Genomic DNA, 25,381 nt, shown 5'->3' with positions numbered 1-25,381 from the left:
CAAAAAACCTATTTCACTCTTTCTTATGCCAGTATAGCATTTAATTCTGGATTTGAATCTTAGAATTATGAAGTCATAAGCAGCTGATAAAGAGTTTTCTAGAGAAGCAGTCTTTCTGTTTAGCAATATGCATTTATTTCATTTCCCTATAACTTTCACAGGGTTTTTTATTTTTCCTTTTAAACTTATCTATTTTTGAAGTTGAAACCTAGTCACCAAAATCAATCATACTAACACAGTTTCATGTATACTGAGCAAATATTACAGTAATTTCAGACAATGTTATTTGTCATTCAAATTTCTGGCAATGTCATTTGTCAGCAGGAATGACTTTTAAAACAGCAGAATCTTTTGGCATCAGTCACGGCTGCCCAAAGAGCGGAAGAGCTTTCCAGAGCTGCTTTACTTATGTAAAATTAAGCGGTGCCCAGAGCTAATCTCTCTCTATTAGACAATGGTTGCAATTTCTAAATAACTGATTGCACAACGTTATGTCAAAGGGTATTTGAAAAGCCAGAACTGGGGCAATGATTTTTGATCCAGCCAGCACACCAAGTAACAACAGGATGTCCAGAGAGCAGGTTCTAAAGCAGGTTCTACAGTAAGCATTCAGTAACAACATCTTCATACAGCAAATACTGTAGGGCTTACCAAGCATGTGTCTTCTTGGGAGTACATCTTTTCCTACCTCTCTAAACCAACACGTACTTTTAAAACTTTTCACAAAATGGCGAAAACTCTTTCTCTACTATTACAGCTTCCACTATGCAGTGGAGCAAATTGCTCCCAGCATAACATGATCAAATTATCTTGTCCAGTGAAAGCAGAAAGAGTGACTACAAGTTTAGCAGCAGCATTGAATCTAACCTTACCAGCTCAGAGTTCCTACCACAGACAGGGATGAACAAGTTCATGACTCAGACTGCATACGGTTCCAGAATCATTTACTACATTACTACAAACAAACAAACAAACAAAATTAGAATAAAATACCAATAATTATTCTTAGCAACATAATAGAACTGTAGTGTAGACAATCTTCAAGAAGATTAATGCAGAAAAGGATTCTGCATCCTCTTTGGAAGATGGAATACATGAACTTTATTTTTTCTCTGCCACGCACTGTTACGCAATCCATTCTTTCTTACTCAAGAGAGGGGAAAACTATAGCATTCTTATCTGGTAGCACTTTCAAAATATTAGGCAGCTGGGATAAAACGACGAAGCTCCTATCTGGACTTCTCCCAAGCATGGAAATATTGAAATAACTGGGCTCTGATTCTCAAGTGGAAAAGACAAAAGCACAGATTTTTCCTGGATGGAGAAAATCACAATGAAAACTATGCAGCCTGCATTTGTGTACTTCCATACCTGTTTCTTATTATTAAAAAAAAAAACAACCAAACAAAAAAAAACACTTTTGCAACTGCTTTAATGCATTTGGAATACATTAAAGCAAGTCAGAGTAACATTATGCTATGACCTAATAATGTTTTTAGAAATAAAAAAGATGGATAGCAGCCTTTATTCTGAACTGCCATTTGTTTTCTGCTCCCATGAGAATGCAACTTCAGTACTCAAGATTTCTAGAGAATTATCAAAACCCAACACAGTAAAGTTACCTAACATTTGACTACAAGTTTTTCTGGCAGACAGGTGAGCACATGGTGCTGACAACATCTTCTTGCATTAAGACAAGCATGTCATGTTTCCACTACAGAGAGAAAAGTTTACTTAACAACCGTACCATCCAGCACAAGTGAACCTGCAGCAGCAGTAAGAGAATGCTCAGAAAGAAAGCTTGGATAAGATTTTCCTCCCTCATTTCCAAAAATACAACTTTTTACTTCCGATTTGAGAGCTTTTGTTGTTGCAGGTGCTCTATGAAGGACTACAGAGAAGTGTGGTACTTGCAGAAGCAGCTGACAGTCAGCAGCAACTTGGGCTGGCTTGAGTGTTGCCTTCTGGGATTTCCATCAGGTTCTTTTCCAGTTCTGTAGAAACCAAGAAGTTATAAAAATCAATTCACAAGAAATGATACCATCCAATATTAAGGGTAACAAAAGCTGGATGCATCCCAAGTCATTCTTACATGCCAGAACTCAGGAAGACACTTAAGTTAATATGCTTGCAGATCTGTGACACTGGCTTTGATGCTCAAAAAAATCTACCCAGTCCTTGAGAGCATAAATGTGGAAAATACACACAAGAAGCAAAATTTAACATACTGATGAGGTTTCCTGTCCCAATTTGAGCCATGTGTCCCATGGTCTTCTCCAGCTCCTTTATCATGGACTGTTCAAAGGCCAAGGCAGCAACTCGGGAAAAGAACTCATTGACATTTTCCCCTAGGAAACAAGACAGCAACAATACGTTTTTGCAACTGCACAGCAGTGCATGATCAAACATGAACAAGCATATCTTGAACACACCACCACTCAATACTGGGAAGGATCAGGCATTTCCAACAGTCTCTCTCTGATCACTGCAGACAGAATGTCTCATTTTTTTCCACTTCAGAATATTGTATCCTCTACCATGCTTTTTTTTTTTTTTCATTAGCAACGAGGAGAATTCATTTTGTGGCATAATTGTTTCATTCCTAATATATCTAGCAGTGCACACATGTGTTTATGTAACTATCCATGAATTAAACATGCTTAGACATTGCACAGCAACCTCAGTAGTCCTTTCTATAAACAGGACAATGTAAGCACACATACAGATGCTCAAATAAAATCAACCATTAATAAATCTGAAGTTTCTAATAGCAACAAAATGCAACACGATAAATAAATAAATTGTATTGAAATAAGGAACTTTAACTTCCTCCCTCTTTAACACTAGCCTCTGTGGTTACTTTATTCTTAATATCCTTTGCAGTAACTTACCTGTTTTGGCTGAAACCGACCAGTATTCTGCCTGCATCTCATTGGCAAAGCGGATAGCATCTATCTCTGTCCTTTCACACACAGCATCTGACTGAGTAAATACCAAGAAATATCTTTAAGATAAAAAGTATATCTGTGCTAGTAATAATACAGTGGTACTGATAGCACCTATTCTGTGAGGCGGACAGTTTTCACAGTGGCCTTTCTGTCCTTGCCTTGTAACTTGTGTAATCATGCACTATTGCAAAAATGTTCTAATACTTGAAAAGAAATTACTTAGTATTGCTTCTAAAATGGAAGACTCTGTTCACCTTCTACTGCATTGAAACAAAACAACAAGAAGGTTGACCACTGTATCTAACTATACAGTGCAGCAGAGAGCAGCAAACAGCCCAGTTATTGATCTTCACATTCTTGGTACTCTATCTTTCTCAACAGAAGAGTTACAGGGACAAATAATAAATACAGTTCTTTCCATTTAATCCTTCTTGCCTCTGTCTCGGATCCCTTTTTTTCTACTCTATTTTACTATACTCAAGCACATGAGCTTTTCCCCATCCCTTTTTTTAATACTCTTTTCCCCTTCTCTTTTACCTCTTCTTCCTGTTCTAAGACTACAATTTCTTTCCCCCTTTAACAAATTTTGCTTTCTTGCATGTTATTTTAAGACCATTTTCCCTCTCATTTATCTTCCATAATCAATCATACCAGTATCTTGCTATTTGCTTACCACCAAATCTTTTTTTGTTCCAACCAGAAATATGAAGCTGGAATCTGGCTCATTCTCCCTCAAAGCATCTTCCAGCCACTGTCTGAAATGCAGAAAAGAGATGAGAGTCAGTCAGAGGAAGTATGGAATATCAAAGGTAGATAATAGGGTCACAAAAAAAGTAAGAGGATGAACTTCTGTGAGAGTATCAAAAGCCTCTCTTTCTAGACAGGAAGGGAACAGGAGCTATTCCAGCACCTTTGAATATATGCTTTCAACTAAGGAAAAGTTCAAACATGCCCGGTGTAGAGTGCAAATTCAGCAATAATATTAACACCCAGAGATATTATTTATCAGTATAAGGAGAGGGGACAGAGTTTTGATAGAGATAAGGAATAAAAAACAAGAAGCAGAGTTAAAAATATGAACAATACAGCAGATTAGATAAGAAATGAATAAAGAAGAGTGAAATCTATTCAGCAAGATTACAAAATATCTCCCTATGAAGGCTGCATGACTCTTGTCTCATAAGCTTTTATATTTTTGTTACTCTGGCAATCAAGTTCCTCTTGAGTCATCCAACACAAGTCAAGGAGGGAAGAGAGTGTGTGTGGGGTGGAAATCAGGTTCACAGGTTTCAATTATTTTCAACCAAGCAGAGACACTAATATATATATAATTTTACAAAGCCCTATGTAAATGAGTTAAATACCACAGCAGTACTCTAAAGAAATACTCTAATACACATTTAAATAAGACAGAGCACAGATCGTAGAGAAACACATACCTGCCTTACAGTCATAACAGTATGTTAGAAATATATAAGCTCTGAGTCTGGTAACAACAGTATGGATCACAGATCCACATTGGGTTTTGCAGCCTGCACTAAAAACAGCAAGTTCGCTCACATCAGTTAGTGTGCTGCTATAGCCAAAACATTTCAAGTACCTGAACTACCAAATTTAGCTATACCTATATATACACCTTGAGTTTTGTTTTGGGGGATTTTTTTTTTTGACAGACATGTGAGACAGTGCACAGCTGTGCCAGGGATGTTCAGATTGGACGTTAGGAAAAATTTCTTTACCGTGAGGGCAGTCAACCATTGGAACAAGCTTCCTAGATGGCCCACACCTGTCAGTGTTGAAGAGGCATTTGGATAATGCTGTCAATAATATGCTTTAACCGTTGATTAGCCCTGAAGTGATGAGGCAGTTGGACTAGATGACCTTTGAAGGTCCCTTCCAACTGAACTGTTTTACTATAACAGAATCACGACAGAAACTAGACAAATAATATAATATTGAGACTCTTGAGACTTCATACATGAGATGCATCACATTGATTTCATTATCGACATCAGACGCAAACCTGTTAGTCCGTTTATAGCAAATGGAGGAAAAAACAGATACTTTTGAGATGCACTTCATCTCTTCCTGTATGTCTAGTTTTGGAAGGATCCAGCTCCTTGTTAAGTGCATTTTTCTCTCCACTGACTACAAAGCAAACCAAAGATGAAGTTCAAATTTATGCTCAGCATTTTTCTCAGAACTATTCCAAACACATGCTTATCATCATTTATTTCATAGCTCAAAACACACCCATAATCCCACAAGTCCTCAGTAACTACAGGCCATAGAAGGCAATTAACCCCCCTGCGAAACCTGTAAAGGCTAAGCCAAAACACAGAAACTTACTTGGTATGATCCAAAGTCTGGATATCAGTCAGATCAAACACTGTTATTATAACTGCAATAAAAGAAAAAATAAATTAAGTAAAAAAGTGCATCAGAAGTCTCTCCAATTTGACTCAACTTGTTAAATAGAAAGAATGCTTATATACAAAGTGCAACAGTGGGTTTAACATAGGGGAGGTGGGAGATTACTGGTTTGTTTACTCCCCTTCCTTCTCTAGCACCCAGTAAGACTGCCATCCTCAGTCTTCAACTTTAATAGTGCTATAGTCTGCAGACTAAAGGTAAAGATCAAATACTCCTTTTATTTTAGGACCCCTTTAATTCCTGAAAAAAAGCCTCTTATAGGAATACTAGAGGTATACACTTCTCAGTCTAGCAAAAATTTTACCAAAAATTGAAATTTTTTCACCTCTAGACACAGGTGCCATTCTTTATTACTTCATCATCATAACATTCAGAGCTTGTAGGTGTGACAAGTAATCTATTCATGAGGTTTTCAGTTTCTTCCTCTCTCCAATAATGGAGAGCCCATTCCACCATACTGTGTCTACAGGTACCTTTCCAAGGAGCACATATAGGTGTATGTATATATGTTTCTGTATAAAGTACAATATCCTGTCACAGCCAGGGTCAGATTAATATTGTTCTCACCCTCTGCTCCTCGGTAGTAAGCAGATGCAATGCACTTGAACTTTTCCTGACCTGCTGTGTCCCATCTGTGCAATGGAGAAAAAAAGAAACTCCAGGTTAATGAAACCTAGCGCAACCTGAGTAAACATGCTAATGAAGCAACAGACTGGTACACGTTGGAGAAGAATGTGATACCAGAGAATTGTTGCCATCTGGAACATGTTATTCATTAACTACTGATAGAAATACAGTAAAGGCCTATTATTTAATGAAGCCATTTTAACTTTGGTTTTATCCTTATTTATTTATTTATTTATTTTTCTAACTGGTCATTTTGGAGACCGTTCTTTGAAACACAATTCAAACATTCATAGTTTGCATGGTAAAAAAACAAAACAAAACAAAACAAAAAAAACTTTTATTAAAGCATCATTTCCTCATCTATGTAATTTCTATGTATTTCTAGGGCAATCTGATTCTGAAACTATTTTCTGGACTAATACTAGCTAAATTATGTTTTAGCTCACACTAGAATCTTGTAACTTATGATACGATACCTCTCCATTAATGACACCAATGAAGAATTAAAAAAAAAAAAAAAAGAAAGAAAGAAGGACAGACAGAAGTGCTTCTTAATAACAAAAATGATATACCATATACACTTCTCCCAGCTACTGCCAGTACTACAGATGTTTGGGTTTTGCTATAGCATAGCACTACCAGTCATTGGTAGTTGCAATTTTAGCATGTATGAAAACCTCTCAGCTAGAGGGGGCACCAGTGCTTATCATATGGAAATGTTTTACCCAGCCACTGAAGAATATGTAGATAAGGCAACCTTCAGTTTGTTCAGCCTGTGAATCTTCTTGCTTCAGCTGACAAAGCACTGATGTTTCAGCGTAGATTGTTAAAGGCACTCAAGTTCCAAAAATCATAGAATGGATTAGGTTGGAAAGCATCTAGTTCTAGCACCACTGCCATGGGCAGGGACACCTCCCACACCAAGTTGCCCTGGGCTCCATCCAACCTGGCCTTAAACACTTCCAGGGATGAGGCATCCACAACTTCTCTAGGCAACCTGTTCCAGTCCTTCACCACCCTCTGAGTGAAGACTTTCTTTCTAATATCTAATCTAAATTTACCCTCTTTCAGTTTAAAACCATTACCCTTTGTACTATCACCACACTTCCTGACAAAGAGTCCCTCCCCAGATTTCCTGCAGCCCCCTGTACGTACAGGAAGGCCTCTATAGGGCTGCCCTGGAGCCTTCTCTTCTCCAGGTTGAACAACCCCAGCTCTCTCTGCCTGTCTTTGTAGAAGACAGTGCCTGACAGAATTTTCAAAAACACAGTCACACTGAAATCAGTGGGAAATTGAGTGCTTTCCAATAAATCCCACTAGCCATCTATTTGCGTCTTTAGGCACTGAGATTTCAGAGAAAATGTGTTTCCAAGCAAAAAGGTTTTAAGATTCATGCACTAAAATACTTCATACAGAGCATCTTATTTCTGCTCTACATCACACTACAGAGTAGATTCAGTAATGTTCTTTCCAGAAAAAATATAGCTAGATGCTTAGAATACCAAAGGATGTCCTTAAGCAGAACCAAAGCAGGTAAGAGAAGGCCAGGATTCCCAATAGGCTGATAAACAAAGGTGAAAATCAGAAAGATTTTGGACTCGCTTCAGCCTTCTATGTATTAAAGAAAACCACTTATGCTGCAATTAAGAGACAGTGAAGTCACTGGACACATTACAGTTGATTTCAATCGCTGCAGGAATAAACTCTCCCAGTAAAGTCAAGTTCCATGATCGTAACACACACTAAATCCAAAGGACAGTATGGAACAACAATAGCACTTGACAAATTTGTTACAAGAGCTTCTGCTTCTCTTCTGAGAAACTTGAGTAAAAAAGGCAGAACTGTAATGAAATGTAGCAAGACACCCAAAATTAATTTTCATTGACAAAACTTTAACATATTTAAGGCTAAGACAGGAGTATATATGTATTTATTTGTTTATTTATTAACTTAAACTGCAAATCCAGGTAGAGAACCTGTATTTTGCAATGTTGTGTTTTGTTGGGTTTTTTTGTTGTTTTTTTTTTTTTAATTTTTATTCCATTAGAGCCTGCAGCAATTCAAACTCCACCGTACTCTATGTGATACTTAAACACAGTGTTTCAACTTACATCTGGAGATTATATGGTATTCCTACTATTTCAAAGCGTTCAATTTCAAAATCCACTCCAATGGTCGCCTTGTAATCTCGGTTAAAATTATCTTTACAAAATCTGCAGTGAAGAAAAAAAGGATGAAAGGATGAAATACTAGCAACACCTGGCTACAAATAGCTGAAAAACTAACACTATCTAGGGTAAATTACATAGAAAAGCATGAACTAACCGTGGAGTGGCTATATATTGCAGAAGCATACATAAAAGCACTGAGAAACTGATTACCAAAAAGGAAGTAACATTTTGGGTTATAAATACAAAAGGAACACGTGATTAATAGATAAGATTAAAAACTTACCAAATTCTCTTGGAAACATGGAAGAATTAATTGAAAATATAAACAGCTGGCTCTCATGGTAATAACAAGCTACAGAAATTCAGTGCTCTGTTCAATGGACTTGGACACAAAATGCACAAGAGCTACTTTTAGCATCTGGCAAATACTACATTGTATTATATTTGACTGGAAACATACTCAGTAAACTGAAAGTTTACTGCTATTAGTGATACACTTTGAACTTGTAAAAGAAAAGATGCAAACCATTTGCTGAGATATACTGTACCTGTTTATGAGGCTAGTTTTCCCAACATACAGGTCTCCTACCACAACCACTTTGGATATTTTCAGCCTGTTAGAAATATTTGAAAACACTAAATGCTTTTAGTAGCCATTTCAATGTTCTCACTAAAACAATTCTGACTTAGATCCTTAAATAGCATGCGATGAATACATGCATCTGCAACTCCAGTTTAACTAAATGCCACAGTGCTGCAACAGGATCTTAAATTGTAAGAAAGAAAAGGTCACAAAACAAAACTCTGGAGAAGAAATAGTCCATTTCTTACTCTGTATGTTGTTTCTTAAATATATTGCTATGGGACAGAAGCTCTTGCAAGTATATACACTTGTCAGTTTGCACACAAGACCATATAGTATCTACATCTTTATAAGCCCTTTAAAGAGTAGAAGTTTAGACTATTCTGTCATTAAAATTAATTACAAGTTTCTCATTGACTTTAATAATACAGAATCAAGTCCTAAGTACACAAACAAGAAGTTAGCAATAACAAAATAACCCACTGCAAAATTAGTCTCTTGGGAAAACAAACAAATAAACAAACAAAAAAACACAACAAACCAAAGGCAAGAGCCAATACACTTCCTGACTATCTGGAAAAATATTAATCTGAAGCTCGCTTCATACAAATAATCTTATTTGTTCTGAGTCCTCCCACAGAATGCAGCAGATGGTCTTGAGGTGACTCAACCTGCATTCTTAAAATTGAAATGTAGTGTATATGTTAGGAGGTACAGGTGGATAAGTGAATGTAACGTTATTTGTTGACTGAAACTTGGATTGACATCTCCCATGCACATGCTACAAAAATGGTTTAAGAGGTTTAATATACTATCGTATTAAGAAATTGCTTTTTAAACAGGGGAATTAATCTTCAATTGAATGCAATGGTAATTTCAAGTTAGTGATTCTAAGCAGTCTAAATCTTGACTGGTGAGCTACACAGCTTATATTTCAGAAAAAGGAAGGCATGTTTTTGTTCTAGTCAATGCAAATTTGGTAGCCACAGGCCCCTAACCTGGTGATGTCTCTGCCTAAATAACTGTTAGTGATACAATACTGAAGAAAATCAACTACCTGAAGCGAAAGGCAAAAAAATAGCAAGTGATGGTTTGAAAGTATGCGTTCCATTAATACTTTCTAGAAAAGAAAAGAGAACACTCCCTAGATTAGAAATTTTAACACACTGATTGAATATCAAGAGTCTTAAAAATAGCCATTAGCTACTGAATTTCTCAGAGTACCTTCCCAAATGACAAAGAACTATCCTATTACTTGGAATAATGGAAAAGGAAAATAATGGTAATTCCTGACATGTTTCATAATTCCTGTACCAAGTATTCAGTTGTCTGTCCCTTCTACCACCACACCCTTCCAAAAAATAACCTAATAATAATCATATCTAGATTGGAAAAGTGACAGGAAAGTACTTTCATTTTATTCACAAAGCCAGAATGGAAAGCTTTTTAGTTGTGCTGTACATATACAAAATAAATTAGTTGGTGTTCCAGTTTACTCTGAGGAAAAAAAAAAAAAAAAAAAAAAACTGATACATCTTGGTTATGGAGCAGAAAAAATGCCTTGATTCACTAAAACAAGTCTTGCCAACAGAATCATCATGACACTTGTAACAAATTTAAATGGAAGTAAAACAGTGGCTATGCTTCTAAAAGCTATTAACTCATCGATGTCTCTCAGAGAGACATATTTTGGCTTTTTTTTTCTTCAAAAAAAAAAAAAAAGTAAAATTAATAGATAGTGAAATGAGTAAAAAATTCCATTCAAAGATGGATATCACGACAAGTCTCATGGTAATTAAGAGCTCTAGATTTAAGAGATTAGTGAACTAACTGTCAGTATTCATAGATCTTTCACTTTATGAAAGATCTTTTACACTGGAACACAGAAGCATTTATTACTAAAACATACAGTTATGTACTTTAACAGAATAGGAATAATTTCTAACACAGTTTAGCTTTCTTGCCTTGCTTCAGGAATTAAATGAGTGCAAGTATCTGTCCTGGGAGAGACATGACATGAGAAAACAAAGAACATGAAAAAGGCATAAAAAAGAAAAATCTATTTTACAGTGCTATATATTTACTCCAGAATTTAGATCTAGTTTTAAGGAAACATTTAAAGACAACTTCTCGGCATGTATACTATTAAAAGATTAAAACTAGATCCTTATGTGTGTCAAGGAACAAAACTGCTATGTTTAAATCTGTCCAAAGCCTTTATCAAGTGCTCATTTGGTACACTCCATATGTAGCCTGTTTTCTCTGTTGGTGTCAGTATATCTGCCCTATTCCTTCTAACTGCTCTAGAACTTGCTTTTTGTGCTGACTTGCATAGGCTCAACGCTAAACAGTCAATTAATCGTTCAAACTAAGGGTGCAGCTATTTGTTGCTAAACAGCAACCTGATTTTTTCCAACTCTACTTATTCCAGCAGGAAAAGAATCTTCAAAACTTGTAAAAAGAAGAGGCATTTTATTCATTCACTGTCAACCATCATGGGGACGGGCTCAGCTGTCTTTAAATGCATGGGAGTGAGGAACATGAGGAATCAGGAAAAGCCTATAAAGGAAGGAGGCTATGAAGAGGTTAAAATATGTGCTTCATTGCACACTTGGTTTCTTACCAACTTACCCAACTGTTCCAGCACTCTGCTGACAAGCAGTTCTGACCTGCGCATGGAAGTGCTCTTTGAACTGCAGACAGGCCTCAGGTGTGTACCACTGAAGACAGGAGAGAACAGTGACTGGGATAAACTATGTGATGTCTACTTTGCAACAAGTCAAATCAGTAAGGAAAAATACTTCAAAGAGCTTGTCAAACACAGAAGTACCAAAGATTAAGAAAAGGGATAGCTTGGGCTAGAAGGCAGTACAACTGCCTCACAGGTATATTTGTAAAAATTCCTTTGAACAGGTCATTTGACCACCTTTGAGTGTCAGCATCCGAACTCTAGCTAAACTTCCACAGCAAATACATTTGTTCACCACTCTTTAACATAATAACTATTTTAAATTATTCCAATAATCCAAGGCACACAAGAAAAACACAGGTGGGAGAATGGCACGAGCAAATCATTCTTACTGCAAAGTCTTTAAAATCTCTTACTTGTGTGAAGAACTGATTTTATTACTAGTTTTCAATTAAGCTTAGCAGGTTAAAAATGAGGAAAACAACAGTGATGGTTTTCATAAAACTAAAAGTAAAACATGCAGCTGAGATCAAGCGTGAAAAAATGCTAATTCCTATTAAAATGATATTTTGAAAAAAAAAAAAAAGAAAAAAGAAAGAGAAAATGAGAGTGGTAATACTTTGTCCTTCCCTGTCCTCAACCCTTCTGTTACGTTTCAAGTATAAAACTCTTTGGGGGCAAGAAAGATCTTTTCTGTCTGTGTTTCTACAGTACATTTGATCTACAGCATGACTAAGGTTCCTGCACACACAGAAAATGAAAATTGCCTCAAATTCTTCAACCAAAAACTCCACATAGATCTAGTTAGTCTTTTTGAGTATTAATTACCAGCTATGGTTCTCATTTCCTCTCAGTGGAGGAACTTTTTAACCACGGTGATTATTAATGTTTGGCTGAAAGAACAGGTATTATAAGATAACATTTCTGTTGCAAGAGTCACTTCCTGTTGAGGTTTGAGGAAGAAAACATTATTATTAAGTATATTAGCACTGAATGGGAAAATGAGGTCACATTCATCTCTGAAAGAAAACCTTAAAAAATCTGCAATTCTAGAAAAAGGCATCAACTGTAGATTAAAATAAAATACAAGGGAAATATAGTTTAATGTGGGAGGTGCTACAAACTCCAAGCACATGGATAAAGAATGCTTACCTTAGGAAACTGGGAGATTATTCTGTCCCTACTCACTGGGGGAACCATATGCTTTAGGCTGGACTTCATCCTCCAAATTCAATTCAATCCTACCAGATAGAAAACATGTAAAGAAAAACAAGATGTTTAGAAGTTGTCTTAACAGGGGGAAAACATGATAAAAAAAAAAAATTAACCCTCCTTATGGACTCATCACCTTTCACATTTCCTTTCACATTTCCTTTCAGTACAACTGGCAGCTCTTTGACTTTGTGATAAAGAAAATTGATTCTCATGTAAAAAGGGCAACTTCTGTGTGCACAACTGTAGTAAGAAGTAGTGGTTTCCTCTAACAACAAAGCACTGCCTAATTCTGCAGTAGGGCAGAGAACTGTATACTTAGTTAAACCTAAGTGCTAGCAGTTTAGTCCCCAAATAATTTTGCAATGTTTAATTTAAAAATCCTGCTCATTATTATTTTAAATGACTCTGCATAAAGCACATTTATTAATGTGAGGGGATATCTGATTTCACTAGGTCAGAAGAGGAAAGGAGGAACAAGGTAGTTGCCACATTTCTTGGTGTGAAACTTTCATCCAAGATCACCTCAGAAAGAACTACATCAGCAGACAGTCTGACTTGGAAGAGTAACGTTCACACAAAAGCCACAAATGCATGAAGATATCCCACTTGATACACCGTGTGTTGGTTATGCAATGAAGCCTTTTGGATTGTTAGGGGAGGGGACTTTTAATAAGGTACCAATACCAATTTCTTACTGGCATTCAAAAGCATGTTTCTAATAAGCACATTCATCATGCAGCAAAGCGTAAGGAGGACTCACCGTGCAACAGCTGATGCGGCAGGATCCCAGCTACGCGACCAGCTCAGCCTGCTGCTGCGTGCCCATAGCAACAGGCTGGCAACAGCTCCCTTCCTTCCCTTCTCTCACAGATCGGAAGGCGGGGTTGGAATGGAGTAACTGAACTATATGCAGTTTGTTTTAGAACAAACTGGTCTTAGCGGCCATTCGGATTCCTCTGATCAGGAAGCGCTCCTTAGTAAACTCAACAGTCTCCTCATCCTAATAGCTTCATTTTCTTCTACGATAGTTGTATGTGTGCATACATGGAGCAGGACTAACCTAGCAGAGAAGGAACTGAAGGAATGAGGAACTGTCACAGAGTTAATATTAAGCATAATAGCAATTATAAAGGAATTCCTAAGGGATTTTTTTCAGTATTTCAACTGGATTCCATCTACGGTTTAGAGTCAGGATGCACACACCACCAATGAGCCATCTGGAATTATATAAATGCCTTTCTAGTCATTAGTAATCTTGGTTGTTAACATACCAAACAATAAAAGCAAGAAGAAAGAAATATTACCACTCTTTTGTATTGCCTAAGTATTGTTAATCGACTCATTACTTTAGACTGCATGTAGTATGCTACACTGTAATTTAGGATGTTAAACAATTTTGCTGTTTGTTTCATTGGTATTTAAGCTTCCAGATTTCGGGAAAAAATAAAAGCTCTCATATTCAAAAATAATAATAATAATAATAATATTTTGATAATGCTGGAACAGGCTTGGGCATCCTAACATTCAGGAAACAAGCCTCTCCTATTCATGCAGCACACTAAAAATTTTAAAGGTCAAATCAGTGTGGACAAGTAATTAAAAAAAAACAACTGTGAAGTATACATAAAAAAAAGAAAAAACACTCCTGTTGTTTTACAAACATAAACAAATAATTACGCTCAACAAAATTGCCAGTCCACTATTTAGAATTAATGTTTTATCATCTTTTGCAAGGAATTACTTTGGTAAGGGATCACTTCAGGCAGTCATGTGATCTCAGCCATACTGAAAACAAACAAAACAAAATACCAGATTTGTAGCTGATGAGTTCTTCAGCAAAGAAGGTGGCATTACAGTATTTATTTTAACCATATATATATAGCTCCAGCCATCATGCTACTTTTGACTCTATAAAACCAGACAGACCTAGATTCTTTTTATGATGTGCTCCTGCCCTTTTGGCAAGATTGAATGATTTCAAGAGAATGTTAATTTCTTAAAATAATAGTTCTGAAAATAAAAAGGAAAACCCTCCCAGCCGGTAAGAACATCACATTGTCACTTGCTTTCTCCATTTTCTCCTAGTTCTGATTCAATACATCCTAGGCATGTAAAAATCCGTCATACATAGGATGACTCACTGTTTGTCTACTAGAGCGCTTTCACAAACTAAGCTACAAAAAAAAATAATAAAAAAAAATCAATTCAACAGCCACAGTGAATCCAAAGTCCAGGAGGGACTAAGGTAATCAAACAGAAACATTTTAAAATTGAAAGGCCATTTTCACTTACTGATTGTATTTAATCTTTCTCTCATACATTGAATTACCAAACCAACAAGTTAACCACACCATTAGAGGAAAAAGACCAATGATTTAAGAAACACAAAAGTGCTGAAAATACTGACAATTATACGTACTATGATCCAAATTTTCTCTTCTTACAGAGCTTGGTCACCTAGGAGCACTGGGAATATGCTGTCTCCATGGCATCATACCCCTTCTTACATCAATAGTGCAGGAACAGTATCAGCTGCAGATTCTGTGAATAGACAAATGATTTGAGAAAGCCTTCAGAAACTGTGTATAATATTAGTTAATGTCATGACCACTAAGATCAGTATACTAAGCTATGGTGAGGGACAAGCCAGGACTCACACCAAGAAGATGAGAACAGAGTTAAAGCAGGGGGAAGCGAGATGTCTTTGATTTTCCCCATCCCTCCTACATTGAGAAAAGTTCACGTTCTTCTATTGAAATAGGTTGAACCTTCAAAAATATTTGGTTAGTAAAAGTCAAATCTAGTCTAGGAAAATAAACTCTACTTTAAATAATCTTCTCTAAAATGATACAGAAAAAAATGCATCCTTTCCTGAAGATACTTTAATTTAGTCATACTTTTCTTCTATGGATTTTGTTCATCACCCAATGACAATCTATTCCTGTGTTTTCTTTTAATCCAGCTGATCTGATTGACTTTGGCTTTGTAAAATCTAGTTTAAGAACTTCGATTATGATAATTGTAACTCAAATATAATGAAAAATATGAGTAACTTCTCTATTTGCAGAGAAATAACCTTTCATAGCACAAGCTGTTCAGTTTATTGCTGATGTCAGGCCACACTGACAACACAGACCACCTCAAAAGCTCTGCTATAAACACTACGATGTGTGCTCCCTGTGTAGTGTCCTATGAACAGTACTATTTCACTGAATCATTCTAAAAATTTGACTAAATAGTGAATACAGTTATGTGAGCTTACCTAATTGCAATGGAAACCCTTGGTATGCAGTTTAGCTGTTTATAGTAGCATGCTGTAGAGACTAGGAAAAAAAAAGCTTCCCAAAGCTACTACGCTCCCCTGCCTCCTTGCACCTCATGTCACTAGCCTACTATGTCACCGCCACTAACTTGATTGCCTCTTGTTCAACCTGATTGTTTTCCAGTTTTGTCAAGTGAAAATACTTTATAATCTGTGGACAGGGCACGAACCCCCCCTCCCGGTTTTGCAGAGGACACGGGTGCGGAGGGACCCCAGAGCGCGGCACCACGGCAGCTCCCGCCCCGTTCCCTCACACTCTCCCGTCCCTCAGGGGCCTGCCGCGCTCCGCAGCAGCCCGCCGCGTCCCACGCTAGCAGAGACCCCAGCTTCCTATTCACCAACTACGCCGTTGACGCCACTCATTCACAACAGCTACCGTAAAACGCGTTATTTACGCTATAGACGCAAGGCCTGAAACAGGAGAGAGAAGGGAGCGCTTGGCTGCGTAGTGTTTATTCACGGAGCAGGGCGTACGCAAACAGCCGGTTGCTGTGGCAACCGGAGCGCGGGCGCGAAAGGCGTTGGAAGGCGCTGAGGCAGCGGGGGGGGGGGGAGATGGGGGCCTTACATTGTGTGGTCTGGGACGGAGGGCCTTTCGTTGTTTAGAATTTTGGCTTGTTCTTAAGAGAGAGAAGCTGTTGTTAGGTAGGGTTGTGGTTTTTTTTCTTCACCGTGCAGCTGCCTTTTTTTTTTTTTTTTTTTTTTTTTTTTTTGTAGCTGAGCAGTTTTCAGTATTCAAGGCGACGCGTTTCTGTCAGCGGCCCCGTTCCCTCGCCGAGGAAGGGGGCAGTCACCGATCCTTTCAGACAGGTGTTAACGAATTGCTTTTTTATTCTACGGAATTCAGTAGAAAAAAATCAACCTAAATAAGAAGATTCGTCTGACGAACCATTCTAGCCTCTTTCGTAGCTTCCTAACAACGAGCATGTACTAAAATTGCACTCTTAGGAGTCAGAACTGCGTTCAGTCAGCCGTTGTTTTGGTTCGTTAGCTGTCCTGTCACCAGGTACAGTCACTTTGGAGTATTTTTAGTGATAAGGGGAATCTTTCCCAGGGAAATTAGGGATGGCGAGCACTCGTATCTCAGCACAGCTTCCCCCAGATATAGACCCCACAAAAGCACCTATTGCATTTGGAAGGAGGGCCCTTCCTAAACTGAACGAGGAGATCCAATCTCCCGAGCTGCTGACTCAGCAGCGGGCATTGATGGCACTCTGTGATTTGGTCCATGACCCAGAAAAAGTCTACCAGGCAATACAAATAGGTAAGTGGTCTGGTATCGGAAGCTTTGACATGGTGGTGATGGCTGAGGGGAGGGACACTTTACTCTTGTGCCCTATTTTTTTCCCTGCGATATCTTTGATGACAGAAAAAAGCCATGAAAATTTTGGGGGTTTGATTTCTTGCTTATTTTACTTTAAAAGGTAAAGCATGTTATAATACCATATAACAGCTATTTTAAGAGTATACTCACTTTAGAATTTATCAGATGCTCACCACAGGGTCTATTACTCCCCAAATACAAAAGTAGTGCAGAATCACTGAACCTTTTTTCTTGTTGTCTAGCTAAATTTTAAGATAGATCAAATAAAATAGAAAAAATATTCAGAAAGAGGAAAAAAGTTTTTAGTTATTGTGGAGCAGAGAAGAATTGGTAGCTGTCCTCCTTTCCCCCACCCCCAGGTGGTTCGCAGCATTATCCAACACAAAATTAAGTCAATGGGAACTTTCTTCTATCCTCACTAGCTGTCAAATCAGCCAGTTATTTGGGGGTAGTTATATACATTTTAATATTAAGATCGTTGAGGATTGATGGCATGGCGTTTTGACAGTAGGTCTTTAAGTTTCTGCTGTACTTGTAGTACGACATTGAGAGTTTCACCTGCAGAACAAGATGAAATTTCTGATTGCTTGCACTTAAATTGTGAGGTAAAAACAAGTGTTGCTCTTTTAAACTAATGCTGAAGGTAAGAAATACTAAAATCAACTACTGTGTCTCAAAGGATTCGTGGAGAACCTGAAGAATTTGCTGCTGCATCATGACAGTACTGTACGACAAAAAACAACAGAAATCCTCTGTATAATGGCAATGCATAATGTCGGCAGGTAGGTATAATTCCAGAATTTACTGAATATTGCGGGATGCAATAAAGAAGTTTCTGTAAGAAATAAAAACAGAATTTCTAAGCTTTTGAAAGATAAGTGCAATGTAAATAAGAGTATTCAATTAACGTTATGCATCTAGTAAATATTTGAGTTGTATCTTGCATAGTTAAATCTGTCTTCCAATGCTTGTAGGCAAGGGTTGATACAAAAGGGAGTAATACCTGCCCTCGCTGAGCTCATGGATGATCCAGTAGATATCTGTCGGAAGAACACACACCAAGTTTTTGAAATGATGGCAAAGTTACATGAAGGTAGGGGATTAATCTGTAATTAATTATTCAAATCAGCAAAGGAGATAGGTAGGTGAATTTAAGTTTTTCTTCTCCAGATTTATTTTACCAGTCAATTGCACTGTGCATTCCACAGATTCTCTATTAATGCCTACAAGCATGGGCTCAGAGACAGTGTTTCTTAAATGTACTCTTTGATACTGCTTTTAGGTGGTAAATTAAATAAAAAAGACAAAAAACAATTGGGGATGATTCAGAGAACACTGAAGTTTGTATTTTCCAATATTTTATTCAAATACTGTTTGCCCTTCAGTACCAAAAGCTAGATAATACAGTTAAATGGCTTGAATTGGTAAGATAAAAAAATATGATAAATATCACTTAACTTCAAGATGCCAAATTGAGCTAGTCATCCTATACTCCCTGCACAGTAGGAGACAAATCAGCATCTCCAGGGCCAAAAGATTTGACCTATCATAAGTGGTGAGTTTAAGATTACGTAAATGGACATCAACAGAGCAGAATTCATTTCCAGTGAGATAAACAGAAGCTAGGTTGATTACATCAGGGTCAGGTGTCTTGTTTTTAAATGCTTCATGCATAGATAAAGGAATTTAAGCTGAGAGTGTATAACTCACCACAAGAATAGGCCATTGTACATGATTATTTTTACCACATACATAGTTTTCTAAATCTTTTGTACACTAGTGGAATTTATGCAGATTTGTTACTTTTGTATCCAGATTCTACAGATTCTAAATCTTAGTCTTAAACCTTACTATTCTGGTTGATGGAAATGTTTGTAAATCAGTAGAAGTTATTAAGCATTCATCTATACAGGTTATTACTGCATAATTCAGTCATAAGCCTTATTGTTCATTCCCTGCTGTCCTGAACTTTCTGCATAGCTCTAACCTTCAGACTACTAGATATCTAGCCACATCTAATGTAGGAGCTTACCACTTGTCTCCTTTTACTGGTGAAAATTTCAGATGTGTGCACAGTGTAGAATTTAGAAATTTCACTGTTTGGGAACTGCTGTACAGAAGATTTTTCGATACAAATTTGAGACTTAAAAATGCAAAGAACAGCTAATGTTTTATGTAAACACCTGCTCACCTTTAGGTTCTTAGACTTAATGGAAAAAGGTTACATTTTAAGTGTCCTTTCTAATAAAGTTTAATTATTTTATGCTGGCTTTTTGAATGCACTGTACTGATTTGAGCTGAACGTCTATGACAGAGCTGTGGGGTGCAAGCTGAAATTTTTATAGCTGGTAGTTGATACTCATTTTGGCAACAGCAAGGGATAAAGAATCATAAACTAATATTTGATCTTTAATCTGTTCTCTAAGTCCAGTATTGCAAGTGTATACTAGCAATATTTAAATGCTTACTATTAGATTTTTGAAAATCTTTTTTTCTTTAGACTAGTATTTCAATTTGTAGTACATTTTGAAGCTAGTAAAGTTAAAGACATTCAACACACATTGTAGCATATTTCTAAGTATTTAAATTGCAGCCACTTCAGAATTCAATCTGGACAGAGTGGGAAGACTTTTTTTAATCCTTTTAAGGATTTACTTTTAATATTTCAATGGAAGTTGAAGGTATTTTAAAGCTTACCTACTTTTATCTATTCTAAAATCTACTATACTTATTATTATATGGAACTATTCATTAAAGATGTCTCAGAATACATTTTTTGCTAATAATTTGATAGTTATCACTTGTCTGAAAGTTTTGGCAGCAATAACAATAACTAGTTTCAGTTCACACTCTGCTGGAATTTTTAAAAGGTAAGATAATGTAGTGTTTCAGACATTAGTATTAATTTAAAGGTTGCAATATAATAGCAGAGTCCTGTTTGAAAATAATAGTCTTTTATGGGGAGACTGCCAGATCAAGCAATTTTTAAGAACAAGGGTTGCATAGAAAGCATTTTATTAAAACCATCATTTCTGTTTAGAGATGTATTGTAGCAGTAAGCAATATTCACTCGTGGTGGTGCCAAAACATAAAACATTGCTTATTAATAATTCCACAGAAATCAATATTTTGTCCAAAGTAGAGGATACATAATGGAGCACCATACTGCTGCTTAGGGATCAAGAAAAGGTCTACTACCCTTGTTCCATCTGTATCCCTGCAGACACCTGAATATTTCTGCTTAGTTCAGGAGTCACTGATAGGAACTGTCATGGCTATAAAGCACCAGGTTGGTGATAAGGGGGAAAATACAAGATAATACTGTACAAGGAGGAATCAGGTTGCCTCCTGGAGTGAAAGGATTATCGATCTCTGGTGCACTGAGAACTCAGCAAAAGCTGAGAGCAAGCTGCACCTCTCTCTCCCCTCAGGACATTGCCTTTGGTTGAATGCAAAGGATTCACAGCAGATGAGGTGAGCAGAAGCCTCTGCCACTAAAAGAGCAGCTTCCAAATCCAGTCCCAGTTTAGTACAAGTTGCTTATATTTAGAAGACTACAGTTCTGAAGGGCAGATCATTTTCACTGAGCTTTCTCATGAGCTAAGGCTGATAGCTGTTTCCCTATTTTGCCTTTCCCACTTCAGGTACTGGTGGCAGATAAGAAGCAGGTTTTTCAAATCAAGTGATCAATAACACAAACATGTATGAGGGAAGTAGCAAAGGGTAGTTAGTAGTATGAGGAGAAAAAAAAATATTTAACGAATTTTTGAATTAGTTACTTGGTAAATTCTGTGCACCAGTGCCTTCATTAAAGTTTCCTTCTAACTGTAAGTAATGAGAGTTGTTACTCTATTAGAAAAAGGTATCTTTGTTTAGAATACATTTCTTTTCCTTCATTAATCCTCAGCATTTAGCATAATCCTGATGTATTTGCAGTGCTCATGTACTGCATGTTTATGTGGGCCAACTTATCCCCTATATCCTCCCCACCCCCTTCTATTTATGAAGAAATTTGAAGTGGATGTAGAGGAACTATTTACATCTGTGACGCAGGCAGAACTTTATCTTCTGATCCCGTACTCAAGTCTCTCACCAAATACGATACTGCTCACATTCTCTTTACACTTGAATTATTGCCTTTTTAGGTGAAACTCTCTTCCAAAGTTTAGTTTCTTCAGCTGCGAGATGATTGGAAGTTTTGACTATTTACTCTGTCAACTTCTGTGCTACTAAAAGCCTTCAAGACACATTCAGAATATAAGTCCTTGCCTAGATTAAGTTAGTCTTGCATAGCATTCTCCAGACCAAGTTCTTATACAATATACTTGGACATTTTTGGAGGGGAAAATAAGAAAAAAAAACCCTGCACTTCTCAGCCTGTCAGCTACATACAGTCTGTAAAATGAGTGGTGTAGATGCTAAGCTAGCACGTTGTGTTTGAAAGCATCTCTGAGCGGTTACTCTCTACTGCAGATGTTGTTCTGAGGCATGTATTCTTGTTTAGCTAGAAAATATAGGATGTATGCATACGCTTGTATTTTGTACATTAAAAATATACATGCCTGTGTTTAAGGGGTGGAATATAATTCCTTGAGCAGAATTTTTATTATGGGGTGGAATCACCTACAGATGGTTTCTTACACAAAAAACAGACACGTGTTTAAATTGCTTCCTGTGCTATGAGGCAATTTGAGGAATTATCAGGGAGAACAGCAAATATTTTCCAATAGGTAATAAGAGTCATTATTTCTTTATCTGTGCAATATGTCAAATGAATTGCCTCTGCCTGGTAATTCAGCCATCTTCAGCCAGTCTAGAAGCCATCTGGCTTCCTCTCTTTGTATTTACTTCTACACTCACATCTAGGAAGTCTTGTAGCAGCTGGAGGAAGTTAGCAACTAATAAAGCATTCCTCAGCTAAATTTCTGATGCTTCCTACAGCAGAGGAAATTTGCAGAGCCAAAAGTCAGTATGCTCCATAGTCGCTGAAAAGGAACATAAGCTGTACGTGCATTTGGCATGGAGTAAATTTGTTTTTGTTCACTGGAAAGTGGTCAATGACTCCAGCTAGCTCTGTGCCAGGCCACCTGGTTTTTCTCCAGATAGGAGTAGTTTAGGAAAATGTGGTTATTTTAAGTGAATCCACTTACAGACTACTTATGATTCCTAAATTTAAAAATGTATAGCAGCACCCTCCAATAACAGTGAAATTGTTAGACACCAAAGAATAGAGAAGTACACTAAGACTGGGAAAACACTGAGGGGTAGGGTAGTATTTCCTGAGGAAAGAACAACTTAATGGCAAGAAATAATGGACAAAAGAAAGACAAAAATAAGATACATGTATGTATTCAATAGAGGATGAAAGAAGCAGCAGAACCAGCGGCAGCAGAAAATGAAGAACACAGGCGAGGAAGGATTACTAGAAAAACTTTCACTCTTTGTAAAAACAGTTAGTTGAGATTTAGCATTACTGAGTGTTATGCAATGAGTGACCTGGGAACAACAAAAACAAACAACTGTGGGAAAAAAAAAAAGTGATCTTTTGCTCAAGGTGTATTTAATAGTGGAAAAGTTTAATAATTCCTAGCTATGATCTTTTTGTTTTGAAATGTACTTAACCCTTCCAGGCAGAGATTGAGGTGGGTTGGATGGTACAATGGATTTTTAAAGCTTGTCGGAGCATCCGTTTGGGAAGAGCCCAATAGATTAACACTTCTATTTTACTGCCCCTCACTGTCTCCACGATTCCACCTTTGTAAAATTATAACCAACCAAATCTGTGGATAAGGACTGTTTAAGGATACCTTTTTAACTTCGAAACCTGTATTGTTGCATGGAATGCAAATGATAGAAGGACAGATGGCATTCATATTGCAGCAGATGGAACATCTCTTCTGTGAATGTCATCGTTGCCCAGGTGAAGTGAAATCCCAGCTGTATTAATACTTTTTTCAGGTGGCAGTGCACTGCATCACTGATAAACCTGAGAACTGAGGATATAGATGCAAATTTAATTGCATCATTTATCTAGGTGAAAGACTGAGAGCCAAAGGATTTCATTTCAGCACCTGTTCAGTGTACAGACTTTTTATTTTTTAACCTTCCTATACCTCAATTTTTTCTTACATAATGGAAAAATATTTTTTTGTGTAAAACAATTTAACATCTTGAATTCTTCAAATAGAAAACAGTAATCAACTCAGAACATCAAAATCAAAAACATCATAGGAATTAAGTTATTAGAAAGTTAATAGCTAGCCATTGCTGTTCAGAGAACATGATTAAATGAATTGATTATTTAACTTATTTACTACTTTATTCATCCCCATTCCTATGTTTTTCTTAAACTAAATAGGAACATAACATGCACTGCTTCACTTTTTCTGTTCCCTCCCCAAATAATCTTCATTTAATGATAAATTAAGGACTGACTCTTTTTCTTTAGGAAATATCTTTAGTCCTTTGACAAAATATCCTAGTTTCTCAACTTCTGTTGTAGGTTGCCTGTAGTACTTATGTTGTAAGGACCTTCTCAACTGAATAAAGATTTTTATACAGAAAAGATCTCTTACCCTCCTTGAAGTTAACTATACTTCAGGTTTTGCTTTTCTTACTAAGCTTTCTTATCCTGAAGACATGCCCTAACAAAGGCCAGCATTTTCTTGTTTTTTCTTTCATCACTCTAAAGCGACCACAGTACCGCACAAACCAGAGGTGAAGGAGACATACCAACCCATAGTCCAAACATTGAGAAAAGGAAGTCCACACTCACTTTATACCTTTTTCACAATTATCTAATGATAATATATTAAATTATAGAAAGCAATTTATACTAGGAACACCACATGAGATCTCAAGTACTTTAACAGTAAACCAATATTAAGGGATTCTAGACTGGCTCTGTGGATTGCACTATCAATTATCATAATTAGCTTTTAGTAAACTCACCAAGTCAAGCAGCCTGACTACAAACACCACAAGCAGGCAATAGCACCTCCTCATTTCCACTAAGAGCTAAATATTCCCTGCCTGGCATACCAAACCAAAAGGTTTGGTTTTATACCCCTGAGGTGCAGCCTCATTGGCTCATTTACTTCTGTCCTTCAGGTGTAACTGTTACCAGCGTATGCTTAAAGGAGCTGTATGACTTCAGTACAGGGTTAAAATACCTCATTACAAAATTAGATGGATTTTTCCCATTACTGATTACATCTGGACTGAAGACTTTGCAAGTCTTAACCCATGATTTGAGCCTCTGAGAACCTTTTTGGTTCCAGTTGCATTCTCTAGTAAGGTTGAAAATGATTACCGCTTGAATCACTGCCTTCAAGTGAATTGTAGTTCTCTTGGCAGTCACAGCTCACCACTAACATAATACTTCATGTCACTTAAAAAAACCCTACTTTGAATTTAGATATCCTCAAACAGTTGAAAAGGAGGATTCTTAAATACAACATGAGAAAGGTTAGGACTTTCTGGTGTGTTTTGTAGAAATGCTGAGAATCAAAGAAATGAAACTATCCAGGCACTGTAAAGTACTTTCAGCTGGTCTCAGAAACCATTAGTGGGATGAAGGTTTTAAATCAAATTCTGTTTAAACTCCAGGGATATTATTTTCCTAGCACCTTCTAACAAGTGAAGTTAAGCGAATAAAACAAGAAGCCTCCTATAAGACTGATACGCTGTTTCTACAAGAGTTGCAAATTTTCTTACACCTAGACCTTTAAAGATTGCAGTTAGAGGATGTTCTTAAAGAACCTTGTTGATGGAGAATCTGAATTGATGGAGTTTTTAGGAGAACTTCGGTGAACAACCATCAGTGACCTTATATAAGCACTTTAAAACAAAGTTTTTAAGGGCACAAAAAAAACCCAAACACAAATACTTCTATGTTTTAAAGCCTATCTTTCAAAGGCATGTGCCAGATGGAAGTTCATATTGGTATTTGGAGACACACAGAGTTCAGTAATACAAAAATGTGGACTTATAATATTTTTCACTTTTTAAATAGAGGCTTAGGAGACCAACTTCATGCACTATTCAAAAATTTATATGCTTATACCTAG

The 25,381-nt window shown here is 36.9% G+C and overlaps 2 protein-coding genes across 6 annotated transcripts in view; one reads left to right on the top strand and one right to left on the bottom strand.

Moving 5' to 3' along the window:
• Positions 1–1,415: 1,415 nt before the first annotated feature.
• Positions 1,416–24,703, bottom strand: RAB36 (RAB36, member RAS oncogene family). 5 transcript variants are annotated; one of them, XM_068701374.1, is made up of 13 exons: positions 24,264–24,703; positions 15,086–15,207; positions 13,427–13,726; positions 12,604–12,692; positions 11,394–11,482; positions 8,728–8,793; positions 8,120–8,221; positions 5,949–6,013; positions 5,298–5,349; positions 3,622–3,703; positions 2,892–2,982; positions 2,229–2,348; positions 1,416–1,994 (listed from the first exon to the last, which is right to left on the bottom strand). In XM_068701374.1, the coding sequence occupies exons 4-13, from the start codon at positions 12,670–12,672 to the stop codon at positions 1,930–1,932; spliced, it is 801 nt and encodes a 266-aa protein (XP_068557475.1). In that variant the 5' UTR covers positions 12,673–12,692; positions 13,427–13,726; positions 15,086–15,207; positions 24,264–24,703; the 3' UTR covers positions 1,416–1,929. The 5 variants fall into 5 exon arrangements, with proteins under 5 accessions (XP_068557475.1, XP_068557476.1, XP_068557474.1 ...); XM_068701375.1 differs by lacking the exon at positions 24,264–24,703 and adding an exon at positions 16,327–16,417; XM_068701373.1 differs by lacking the exon at positions 24,264–24,703 and adding an exon at positions 15,929–16,411 and having other exon boundaries at positions 13,427–13,741.
• The window catches only part of RSPH14 (radial spoke head 14 homolog), a 91,939-nt gene continuing 83,166 nt past the window's right edge, over positions 16,609–25,381 (top strand). Inside the window, exons 1-3 of the mRNA XM_068701371.1 lie at positions 16,609–17,252; positions 17,992–18,094; positions 18,287–18,405. Coding sequence (XP_068557472.1) covers positions 17,054–17,252; positions 17,992–18,094; positions 18,287–18,405 — 421 coding nt within the window. The 5' untranslated portion in view covers positions 16,609–17,053. The remainder of the gene's footprint in view (positions 17,253–17,991; positions 18,095–18,286; positions 18,406–25,381) is intronic.

The sequence above is a fragment of the Anas acuta genome, chromosome 17 (genome assembly GCF_963932015.1).
Source record: "Anas acuta chromosome 17, bAnaAcu1.1, whole genome shotgun sequence".
NCBI classification, from domain to species: domain Eukaryota; kingdom Metazoa; phylum Chordata; class Aves; order Anseriformes; family Anatidae; genus Anas; species Anas acuta.
This window is presented reverse-complemented; position numbering and strand designations above follow the sequence as displayed.

What these genes read in the sequence shown, in the direction of transcription:
- RAB36 (XM_068701374.1), bottom strand. Translation starts at nt 12,672, where the DNA reads ATGAAGTCCAGCCTAAAGCATATGGTTCCCCCAGTGAGTAGGGACAGA. An exon ending in CAGACTTTGGATCATACCAA is followed by an intron (nt 3,704 to 5,297) that starts GTAAGTTTCTGT and finishes TCTGCATTTCAG; the next exon opens with ACAGTGGCTGGAAGATGCTT. An exon ending in GAACAAAAAAAGATTTGGTG is followed by an intron (nt 2,983 to 3,621) that starts GTAAGCAAATAG and finishes GTATTTACTCAG; the next exon opens with TCAGATGCTGTGTGTGAAAG.